Raw genomic sequence first — 12,500 nt, 5'->3', positions numbered from 1 at the left:
TGTCTGGACGTTTATTCACGCTGAAACCTGCGTTTACAAACTGTGCTAATGTTGGTTATATACCTTCTTGTCTTAGTGCACAGTTATTCATCTTACAACATGTTGTCCAGAAATAACTGAGCAAAAGCATTCAGTCTTTGATGGTTAACGTGGGTTCCATGTTTTTATGAAGTTCACAGTGAGTGTATTTTGGCCTTAAACTTTCCTCACTTCATTGCTGCCATAGCAACAACTCGCAATGCAAATAGAGATGTCATTAAACTGAAGCCAATTGCTGTTGATGTTGTTTCTCATTCTGATGGTACAAATGAAGCCAGCAGCTTGAGCTTTTGGATTCGGTCTTGTCCAGCTGATTACATCTCATGCAGGAGAGACAGTAAACAACTCTCAGTGATGAGTGATGTGGATGAAATATGGGCTGTGAATTTATTGTGTGTGGGAATAATTGCATAAAACAGTACGGTGGTTATAATCTGACAGATAAAGCAGGTGTTGTTTCCCTGTCTGTTGACAATTAGTTGGTTGTTTAATATATATTAAAAAAAACATACCTAACAGCAAAGAGCAATCAGAAAGTGCTGCGGTTTTCCAACTAGCCAAGTGAGAAAGTAAATCTACTGCGGATGTAAAGAAGGCACAAATATGTTTAGGGTGGACATTTTGTGTTGTACAGTGTTACTGGGTAGGGCACAGCATCATCACAAAGTGAGCAACATAAATGTCTGTAAATATTCATTCATTCATTCATCTTCTACCGCTTATCCGAACTACCTCGGGTCACGGGGAGCCTCAGGCGTCATCGGGCATCAAGGCAGGATACACCCTGGACGGAGTGCCAACCAGCAGTCACTCTCTCATTCACTCACGCAATCACACACTACGGACAATTTTCCAGATCAGATTTCCAGATTCCAATCAACCTACCATGCATGTCTTTGGACCGGGGGAGGAAACCGGAGTACCCGGGGGAAACCCCCGAGGCACGGGGAGAACATGCAAACTCCACACACACAAGGCGGAGGCGGGAATCGAACCCACAACCCTGGAGGTGTGAGGCGAACGTGCTAACCACTAAGCCACCGTGACCCCCCTCCGTAAATATTAGAAATATCAAAATAAAGGTACCAGACTGTACTGTTTCTTGTGGTTCCATTAAGGCTACATATTTTGCTGGTTTAGTATGTATATTTTACACGTGCAGGTGTTGTGCCAGAAATGATAAGTGGCTTTAGTCAGTGCTCTTAAGTGAGGATTTAGTGACTTGTCACTTCTGGACATGTTTTTTGTGGTATAGACTTGGGCTTATCTTGAGTGTTGGTCTCACATAAAGTGGTCATGGACTTGACCAAGAGTATGTATGCATAAAGTTTGACAAAAAGTAATTCCTTCTTCTACAAAACAACCTAATCACTGCGTGTGAATGAAGCTTGAGCTTGATCTTGATTTGACCTGGATACCTATAAGACTATCAGCAGCATAAGGTCACTGGTGCAACACTAACACCGGCTACACTAACATGCCACAGTATAAGAAAATCAGTCAGTTTAATACGACAAACTCACCAGATTTTATAACATAATTGGATTTGCATTCAATTTAGTATAAGCAATGATTTTGAATTAAAAGATAATATTTGTACATTTACTAGGTTCTCTCACTGTTTATCCTTCTGAATGGAGTAGAATTGTGCATAAAGTATGTGATATGGGACGTTTAATCTACGGCTATAAATAAGACAAATTGAAGCCAGCACTGGCAAATCACCACAGCCACACTACAAACTCTAGTGCAAAGCCTTTCCAGAAAGCAGAGGTTATTAAATCTGGAACTAGATGTTCAGCAAGTAGATATGGTCCACTAACCTTCGGTTGTATAACGCCAACCATGTTGTCAGTTCTCTAAGCTTGCCACAGTGTTAAAGAGGAAATTTAAAAACATCAGTGAAGAGTCTCCACTTTCTGTAGCTAGTCTCTGATCGTATGAGCCGTCTGTCAAATAATGTAGAGAAATTCATGTGATTAGTAACAACAGCTATGTTTTTTCCTACTATCTGCTGATTATGGTGTATATCTATAACATTTGCATAAATTACTACTCTTAATCTCTTATTGACAGGATTACATAAAACTGCATGTTTATTTTCTTCGGTGCTAACCAACATTTATTGAACACCAAATGCAAATTATTTGGGAGCAAAACAATATTAACAGTTTTAGATTGGAGCCTAAGTCCAGTCTTTGGAATCACAGACGCACAAAAGCATGAAAATATCAAGAATGTTGAGTTATTGAGTTCATTTATTATTATTATTATTGTAATTATTATTATTATTATTTTAATCAGGGAAGTGGCAATGGAGCCATTGTGTTTAGCAGAGAAACAGGGGTGACCCTGAGACCAGGGTGAACATTTATCGTTAAATTTGATTAAAAGTTATAAGCAGAATGTAGAATTTGCAGCGTTAGTTTGTGTGAAAGACCGATTTGGTCTCAAGCATCGCGTAAAACACAGGAGTGCAGATTGAGAATATCATATCCAGCTCTTTAATACATAAGTGCATGTACATAGCACTTGTACAGTCGGCTAGATAATTTACTGCCATTAGTACGACCACATGTATATTTAGCAAAACTGAATGTTTAACATTTATAACACACTGTGTGTGACATTGGCATCATGGTTTGAACTGAATTTGAATTTCAGATCAGGTTGAGAGACATTACTATTATTACTGAATTTATGTATTTATGTTGTCAGAGGGTTTTAAATACATATTATTATTATTAATTAATACCGTGTGTCATATCTTATGTATGAATAATATTTCATATTATTCATATAACTGTATGCTGCCATAGCATTATACAGCAATATGTTGTTAGTTGCCTTTTTATTTCTCTTTACTGGAGAGAATGAACAGCACTGCGATGTCTTCCACACTTGACTTCACACCATTTTCTTTCTCATCAAACACTGCAGTGCATGTGATCTCACTCGGTCTGTTTGTGAAGATCTGTCCCAAGACACCACTGCGCAAACTCGCCGATCTGGTGAACGCCGAGCAGATGGTGCCAGCGCAAGGCTTTATCTCAGATACACTCTGACACTTTTCTGGACTCTGATCAAATCCACTGTGGAGTAAATTACATTCAGGAATTATAGTGAAGCTTTTTAAAAGGGTTTTTGGGTTACTGTTTAAATCAGTTAAATCAGACCTTTTAACGAGCATCTCTCGGTCAATGCTAGGCAACAAAAAAGTGTGCAGTCTGTAATGAGGAATTATGGGATTGCAAAATTCCATCAGAGGTTGTTGGGCCATGGATGTTGTTGCCAGGCAACGTGAAAGTGGAGCAGGATAGATGAGGGAGGGTGGGAACGAGGGAGTGTCTGTCATCTGCAGAGAGGAAGATGATCCTCACTGAGCGATAGTTTGAAAGCCTGATGTCAGCTCTGACGTCCTTGCAGGACAGAGACGGGACATGAAAGCCAAAACCCAGTCTCTCTTTCTCTCTCTCTCTCTCTCTGTCTCTCTTTCTTTTTCTTACACATACGCACACACACAGTCCTGCAGACAGCATCAGATAGAGGGAGGAGGAGGTGTGAAGAGCATACTAACTCAGCTCGCCCTCATTTCACCCTTCACACTTTTCACACCTGCTCACCATTTCTGCTTTTTCTTACACTGATGCATATTTGACCTTTGTTTATTAGCTTCTCAGCTTGAACTAGGAATAGACACATTTTTGGTCCAATAAAATGATGAAACTTTATAATCGGGAACCTGCATTTTTCTGTCAATTCATTAATTAGCACAATCTGACATGCTAACATCATGCTAAACATATTTTACCAGTTTAGCTCTTGCTCTCTTACTAAGAATATGTCATGTCTTTGATAAGTAATTTAAATGCACATATGCTGCCAGATTTGCTGTGTTTATTGTGTTCCTGTGTACATAACAGTTTGCTGGCAAACTAACAGCAATTGCAGTAAGTTTTAAAGAGAAATGTAATGGTAAGCATGTAGTTGCTCCACAGTGGCAGCTATGTGTCCCTGAATAGATAGCATGAAATTGCTTTAATTTACAAGTCAGCATAACAAGCTTGGGAAATTAAGGCACTGATGAGTGGATTAATTATATGCAGGTAAGTGTGTAAACAATGTTGCTTGCATTGCCACACTGTCCTCATGTGTAGTCAGACATCAGATATACTGTAACCCCACGCTAACATGGCTATTGAACTAAGTAACTTCTAGATTGTTTCAAAAGCTTTTTGTTTTTATGTCACCTAGCTGTTTATATGTGGCATGTCTCCCTGGGTTTTTTAACCTCCTTATTTTATTTTATGGTTAATCAAAGGATTTTTGTCTGTTCACTTTCTGAAGGTTGATGGATCCAGCACAGCCTGGGCAAAGCGCTGCATTCCTGATGCCATCTACGGGAAATCTTAGCTCATCTTCAGTTCCCACCCTGCCTCCTCCAGCTTCAGTTTGCCCCACCACAAAGACATTAAACCCTCCAGCACTCAGCACTGCCAAGACATCAGATGCATCCCTGCAGGAATGTGGAGGCCCAGTGTCCACCTCTTTAGTGTCCGGCTCTGTTAGCATCAGCCGACCTAGGCCCACTGCCAGATCGGGGGTAAAATCCCCCAGAACTGTGGACCCTCCTGCTATTTTAGCGACAAGCTCTACATCTCAATCCCCTACAGAGCCACTACAAGGACGCCGCAGCCCACAGAGCTCACAAAATACTCAACTCAATCCAGTCAAAGATGCTCAGCTCAGTCCAAATAACCCGCTTTGTCCAATTCAGACCCAGCTGAGCCCCAGCACCAAGCCTAACTCATTAACTTTCCCTAGTCCTTCTGTAACCTCTGGTTTTCTCCCAAAACCAAACATAAACACTCAGTCTATCCTTATTCCTCAACCTAATCTCCAGAGCCAAACTCCAGAGCCGATCATCATAAGTCCTGGCACTGCAGAAAAAGCTCCACACAAGAAGTCCACCAACGATGATGGAGATTTCAGGTGAGAACTCCTCTCTTCACAACTCATATATATATTACAGTATTTGAACAGCTTTCACTCAGCTTTTCTGTTGTGCCTGTGAAAGTGTTGGCATAGTTTATATTATACAATTATACAGCAGCTTTTCTCCTTGAAGGTGAAGCATCGGTCCTACTAAAGATTAATAGTGTGCATCATTCATCTCTCATTTTGAGGTGATGCACTGAACATCACGGGACACAATGGACCATCCAGTGTATGAAAGAAAAATATAAAGCAAGCAGTGATCCAATATGATCAGAAAAATTAAAGCTGATTCAATAGAAAATAATATGATGTAATTTATTATGAGACTGGAGAAGTGGGAGGACACGCCACATTCACTGGAACAGACAGATACAGAGGCCACGTCTCCTTCAGTGGATCTGACAGGCACATAGTGTGACTCTATCACCGGATGCCTTCTTCATTCGGACTGTCAAATACATAAGCCTTACTTCCTTTAGTGAAACTGGCTGGTATTGAGGCCATGCCTCCTTAACTTGGACCGAGGGACAACCTCCTTTAATGTGACTTACAGGTGCACATGCCACACCTCCTTGACAGTGACTGACAGCTACAGAGGCCACACCTCCTTCACTGTCAGGCTAAGACAGAAGATGTTTTACTAAAGAAAAACCACAAGCATTAACTTGGAAATGTTAAGCCTAATTGGAGCCACTGAGGATTGGGACTGGGCTGTTCTGGGACACCGTCTCCCTCGAGTCTGCTACTCCACAAAGGGTAAAACAATTAGAGCAGAAACTGTCTGATTTCCCCGATCTGTGTCTTTGTCATGGTCTCCAGGCTGTGAGTGACAGAATGAGCTCGGCAACTCGCGCTGGCCAAGTTCCTGCTCACAGATATCACACAACACCTCGTGCCACACAATCCTCAGCTGCTATGCCAGCCACATGCTGACAAAACATGACAACACATTTTCAGTAGTAAGCAGTACTATGCTACTAGATAATCCAGTGTCGTATGACCAGATACCAGCATCCAGAACACAGAATGAGTTAAACCGGACGATGGGAATAGTTTCTAAATGGCCACTCGAAGTGCAACATTACTCACATGTTTTTAAGACATCATCAATATAGAAAAAGCAATTAGACAATCTCAATCTCATTTACTGATCAAGTATTTATGAAGGTATATAAGGAAGGAAAATAACCTGGACAAGCTGGACAAACATAACAAAAAGCAAAAAACCCTGAGGCATGTGGAAAAATCATTGCAAAGTCACCTGTGCAAAATATTTCCTATTTATAGAATCCATCCTTTTTTAATTGCTAGTCTAAATCTCCAGATCACATGGCATTTCTGTAACACTACAGACAGCTCTGTGCTTTGGCTCAGTTTGTGCCTCGTGGCTCAGTTTCTCAGCTCATATTTTCCAAAAAAATGCTGCAACCCAAAACACATGGCATGTTTGTTCATATCCTGCAGTCAGGTCAATTTAGAGTCGAATTGCTTTCTCACTGCAGTTGAACTGCGCTAGAGTTCAGCTGTAAGCAAACTGAGATCACGTCGCTTAGATGCTATCGGAACCGCTGTTATTTACAGACAGGTTTTTAGACTAGTACATAGAAAACAGTTTACAATATAGTGTTATAGCCAAATGTTACAGGAACACATATGTGGTTATGTTTTAGTGACTGAAGGAAACATACCACTAAAAGCCCATTAGTATGTCTACAGATGCCACCATTGATTTTAATATGTGCAGTGCTACGACTTTATTTTGATCCATAGCCATATCAATGTTTTCTGGGCACTGTCCTAATTTATTTACACAACATGCTGTAGGACAGATGGGCCGTAATGGCCCCAGTGGCCCGCTTCTTTCATTAAATATTCATTCCTTTATTGATTTACTCATTTATTATTAAGTAGGAAAAAGAGACACTACATGTTGACAGCAAGGTAACATAAACTTCCTTCATAATTGGTACTCGGGTAATTCTGGAGATTATACTAAAATAAATGTTTTTCTGGCATTTCAGAAGGATTGAATTATAAATGTGGAAATACAACAATTAGACATTGGTCCTGTTACATATTTAATGTTCTCTCAGTGTGGCTAAATATTAAAAATGACCTAAACTTTTATTATGTACAGAATTTCATTGAACTAGTAAGTAGCAAAAATAGAAAAAGTGAAATATGCAAGGTTCTCCATTAATTTCAATGTTCTCTAATAAATGGAGTGGTTCTCTATTAACAGTGAGGCTCTTTATTAATGGCATTGCTCTGTAATTAAGGATGTGTTCCTCTGGCATTGTTCTCTTGTTAACACTCGGGTTCACCATTAAGGGCATTGCTCCCTGATAAAGGTCATGGATCTCCATTAATGACATTGTTGTCTGATTAATGTCTATTAACAGTGTGGCGCTCCATGAACAGCGTTGTTCTCTAATTAAGGATGTTGTTCTTTAATGGCATTATTCTCTATTTTTCTCTATTTTCTATGGCACTGTTCTCCAGTTAATGGCATCGTTCTATAATTAAGGACGTTGTTCTCCAGTTAATGGCATCGTTCTATAATTAAGGATGTTGTTCTCCAGTTAATGGCATGGTTCTCTAATTAAGGATGTTGTTCTCCATAAACAGCATGGTTCTCTAATTAACAATGTGGTTCTCCAATGATGTTTTTGATTCTCACTGACGTGCATCTTTTATTGGTAATCTGTTTTTTCCCTTACTCATTTGATTCTCTCATTATTTACCATAATCATGTAGTCCTTTACTTGCATATTTATTTTCCTTGATGTGTTATCTTGTGTTTCTCACATTAAATGTGTGGTTCTTTCAGTAATGACATGATTCCTGTTTAAAAAACACAGATTTTGTGGGACTCCATTAAAGGCATGGTTTACTTGTGGTAATGTTCTCCATGATATTGGCATCTTTTTCTCATTATTCAGATGGTTCCTCCTTTAATAGCATTGTTTTCTTGTTTTGTAGGGTTCACATTGTCACATGGAACGTCGGTTCAGCGATGCCACCTGACGACATCAGCGGGTTGTTCAGCCCAGGAGTCAGTGATGGGAGCACCGACATGTTTATCGTTGGGTGAGGTGCTTTGTTTTTCCCTACAACGTCTTGATACGTGTCCAAACCTGCAGCTGGAGACATTTGATTGACTTTCCAACAGCAACCTGTCTCAGTTCTTAACTCTAAACAGCTCTAAATTGGTGGGAGCAGGTGCATTAGTCTTAAGGGTTGGAAAGAAATTCTCCAGGGTAGTGAAGTCATGCAGGTTGAGAGTTTGTTGACTCTGAGAGAAATTGCTCTTTGTCATTGCTGTGATGTCCTTGTCGCATCATATCTCTCTGTTTCCCCTAAATCAGGCTACAGGAAGTGAACTGTATGATCAATAAGAGGCTGAAGGATGCACTCTTCATAGATCAGTGGAGTGAGCTGTGTATGGACACGCTCGGCCGCTTCGGTTACGTGCTGGTCAGTGACATGCTGCTTCTAAAAAAAATCTGTAAAGTCAGGTCTCAGCCCAATTTCGAGAACTTTGTCTAACACGGAATCTGTTGTTTTAAATAGAGAAAATGAGAAATCAAATCATGAAATCTTGATTTGTTGGATTTTTTTTTTCCCAAGCCGCTGCAGTAAACACAGTTTGTGTGGGTTTAATGATGAATGATTATTTATTGACATTGCCTTCTGTTAATTATCATCCGCAGAGTTTCCATGCTGATTTGGCATTATATTAGTAAATACTTACGTAAAAATGTTTAAGAAATATAAATTAGAATTAGAATTTCGTTCTATATATATATATATATATATATATATATATAGAAAAGAAAGTTTTATAAGGTTAGAATGACAATAAAACTTTCTGTCTATCTGCAAATGAACTGAATATTACTGTTAACATAACATGAAATTGCAAGTACTAAAGGTGAGTAATCAGTCCAGCTAGTGTTTCATGCAACCTGGCACGATCGTAACTTTCTTTCTATGCTAGGTATTAAGATGATTTATCTGGTGTGTTAGATCAATGTTGGTGGTCAATTCTGCTCAGATCTCAACTGATAATCTGTAAGATCTGAGTGCTGCTGTTGTTTTGGCCTGTAGGTGGCGTCTCAGAGGATGCACAGTGTTTTGCTGCTGGTTTTCTCCAAGTTTTGCCACTTGCCGTTCCTGCGTGGGATTCAGACCCAAAGCACGCGAACTGGTCTCGGTGGCTGCTGGGTGAGTCACGAAACATGGACATCATTGTATAACAGTTTATTTACATTCAGTTTTGGTCTTGTGGGAACAATATCGCAATCTCCTATCATCTATGTACATCAACAGAATTTCTGCTGTCAGTGTAAACTTGGCGTGGCTAATGTTGGGTAAACATCATCCTCACCAACCACAAGGATGATGTTGTGTTCATGCAAGAGTCTGAATCATCAAGCAAGCTAAAGCTAACCTAACACACATAAAGTCTATTCTGTGGGGTGAACGATCCATAATTTTTTTTTGCAAATTGCATCAATGTGTTTAGTTTTGCTTGGGTTTTGTAGCAGGCTTTCAATCTAACATCCATATTAGATACAATATTAGTCCAGGACAGTTCTCATATCAAGCCGATCAGCTATTTCTAATAACGTCTGCTTTTAAACATTGTTGGATCCGAAAAATAAAATTTTTGCATTATACAAATCTGCTAACGGTGGCTCTGTTATGCTGCATGGGGAATTTTATCTTTTTTATCGCTATGGTTTAGTTCTAACTGCCATCTTACGGACAACATTGCAATTTATTAGACATTTCTTCTGATTGAACATCTTTTTATGCCATAACACTCATCGTATCACAATCCAAAGTATATGAATGGGAGATTTTGGAGCGATGTTTTAGAAAACACCATCAGTACAGTACAGCCACAAACTCTAGCTGAGAGAAAGTATTTTGGATGATCTGTATTTACTGCTCTACTACAGTCCCATAGACTTGTAGAATATGCACTAAAGAGCATTGATGCTGCTCTGGTAGATCATCATATCCTGAAACTTCACTAACACACTTTATGTAGGCTTTTCCTTTTAATTTGACACTCGTTTATGGGTCATTTTTGTCATTTATGCGATAGGATAGAACTTATAGATCTCGTATCCACATCATTGTAGTGGCTCTGCTTAACTCATATGTTTGATGTTTGAGGCTTTGACCCTGGTGTTTAGGTGGACCTTTGATGATCAATGCTAGCCAGAGAGAGAGAGAGAGAGAGAGAGAGAGAGAGAGAGAACAAGAGAGAGAGAGAGGTTAGCGTGGTTGTTTATCTGTGTGTGTGTATAGACGTCACAGGGCTCGTGTATTAATGTCGTCATGCCTCCAAGGTTGTGCTGCAGTCTCCTTTGAGCCGTGTGCAGTAGGTCACAGCAGCTTGTCTATACACACAGGCAGTATTGTTAACCACCTAATGTATTAAACAGAGAGTGAAAACAAACAAGGAGCACGACAGACGTATTACTTTCAGCATTTTCTGTCAGGTTCAAAAGTCTGCGTCAATATGACAAGTGTTACTATTTGACCACACGGTCTCAATCAACTGATGGCTATTATTCAATAATCTGTCAAGAAGAAATAAGATCCAATGTGTGATGGATGAAAAAATCCTTCTTTGAAACCGAATTCTGATTGAAAGTACTGTTATACGGCTGTGAGTGGTGTGTGATTGATGTCCCTGAGGGAATACAGCTGTCCTCTGTCCTGTTCCACTCCATTAGTGCTGCATCACACCGATCGTCACATCACAACACAACCCACAGCTCCTGGTTATTAACAGGCTAATGCATAATAATCCCTGTTAATGCTTATTTTTGAATACGAATTTTGTACTTCGGGAAGGGGAAATGTGCCACTTTTGAAGCAGAACGAATCATCCACCTCCACAGCCACTGCAAAGTAGTGACATATTTCAACGGGGCTGGAGAACATTTTCAACAATAAACAGACTACTTACCATACAGCAGCTCATTTAGTTTAAGATATCAAGACTGCAGTATTAGTTTCAGGGTTATGGATACGATTGTAAGGAGAGAAAGAGGTCTGTAGGTTGAGACATTCTGCTGAGAAAAAAAAATCATTTCAATGCTTGTTTTGGCCACAAAATGGTGACAAGAACTACACTAATGATGAGCCCTAGAACATCACATGACCTAGTCACACTCATAGATTAAACTCACAAACAACTTTGTGCCTAACAACCAAGTTCAGATTTCTTTGCGGTTCATTGTCAAGCCTTTAGTCTTTGTTGTCATGTTTCACTTTGGTTATGCCGAGCCTTGTGTACCTATTACACCATGTTGTTTGTGTTCTCTGTCTTGCTTTGAGCCACTTTATTCCTTCTTTTTAAATTTTCCTTAATAAATACCAGCAACTGGATCTGCCACAAATCTACATGAAATGTGAAACCTTAATATATTTTAGCAACTCCCGATCAATTCCCGAACACGCTTTCAAACAACAAGTCCTCAGCAAAAAAAAATCAACATCTACATCTCAGTTAAAGTGTATTTTATTTTAAAAGACAAAAACATATGACAGGCTTTCATCTCTTACTGTTCTGAAATAATCAATTCACATAAATCACTCCAGACATTATTGCTCTGATTTGATTAGGAATCTGTCTCCGTGAATGTGAATATAATTCTCTCTCTCTCTCTCTCTCTCTCTCTCTCTCTGTCTGTCTCTCTCTATGTCTTTCTCTCTCTCTGTCTTTCTCTATGTCTCTCTCTCTTTCTCTGTCTCTCTCTCTCTCTCTCTCTGTCTCTCTCTCGCTCTCTGTCTCTCTCTCTCTCTCTCTCTCTCTCTCTCTCTCTCTCTCTTACTTTCTCCAGGGAAATAAGGGTGGTGTGAGTGTGAGGATGATGATGTACGGTCACCCCGTGTGCTTTCTAAACTGCCATCTGCCGGCTCACATGCGGAACCTGGAGCAGCGCATTGAGGACTTTGAAAGCATCCTGCAGCAGCAGCAGTTCGAGGGCGGAGCCGCTGTGGGCGTGCTGGATCATGAGTGGGTGGAGCCAGGGGTGTAGCAAATATATTTAAGTTATTTCAGGGTTGTTGTTTTTTTTTAAAGCACTTTTAAAAATCTGTGACTAAATTTATGCACACTGAGTTATATATAGCTTTCATCTGAGAAAAGAAATACAATTAAAAAAAACGCACAAGTTAAAATAAAGAATAAAGAATGCTCACATAAATACAGCAACATGATAGCCACAATTTTTTAATTTATTTTGATTGACCCTATATGATTGTTTGACATTTTAAATTATGGAATATTTCAGCTGCAGTTAACTACCAGTAAGCATTTTTTAACTACATAAACATTTATAAAGCTTGAATAAAATTGTTTGAGGAAAATGATGCTATGACTCCAGAACCAGGTCTAACATCAAGCTCATTATGTGTGTTCTCTTACTCCACAGTGT

General features: G+C 39.5%; 1 protein-coding gene across 2 annotated transcripts in view; it reads left to right on the top strand.

The window, feature by feature from the left end:
- The window catches only part of LOC132863464 (inositol polyphosphate 5-phosphatase K), a 25,301-nt gene that overhangs the window by 1,831 nt on the left and 10,970 nt on the right, over nucleotides 1-12,500 (top strand). For both annotated transcript variants that reach the window (XM_060896279.1, XM_060896281.1), the window contains exons 2-7: nucleotides 4,387-5,031; nucleotides 8,020-8,127; nucleotides 8,406-8,514; nucleotides 9,148-9,264; nucleotides 11,904-12,079; nucleotides 12,498-12,500. The exon at nucleotides 12,498-12,500 is cut by the window's right edge and continues 109 nt beyond it. In XM_060896279.1, coding sequence (XP_060752262.1) covers nucleotides 4,391-5,031; nucleotides 8,020-8,127; nucleotides 8,406-8,514; nucleotides 9,148-9,264; nucleotides 11,904-12,079; nucleotides 12,498-12,500 — 1,154 coding nt within the window. In that variant the 5' untranslated portion in view covers nucleotides 4,387-4,390. The remainder of the gene's footprint in view (nucleotides 1-4,386; nucleotides 5,032-8,019; nucleotides 8,128-8,405; nucleotides 8,515-9,147; nucleotides 9,265-11,903; nucleotides 12,080-12,497) is intronic.

The sequence above is a fragment of the Tachysurus vachellii genome, chromosome 20 (assembly GCF_030014155.1).
Source record: "Tachysurus vachellii isolate PV-2020 chromosome 20, HZAU_Pvac_v1, whole genome shotgun sequence".
NCBI lineage: Eukaryota > Metazoa > Chordata > Actinopteri > Siluriformes > Bagridae > Tachysurus > Tachysurus vachellii.
The sequence above is the reverse complement of the archived record's forward strand: the minus strand, read 5'-3'. Positions and strand labels throughout refer to the sequence as shown.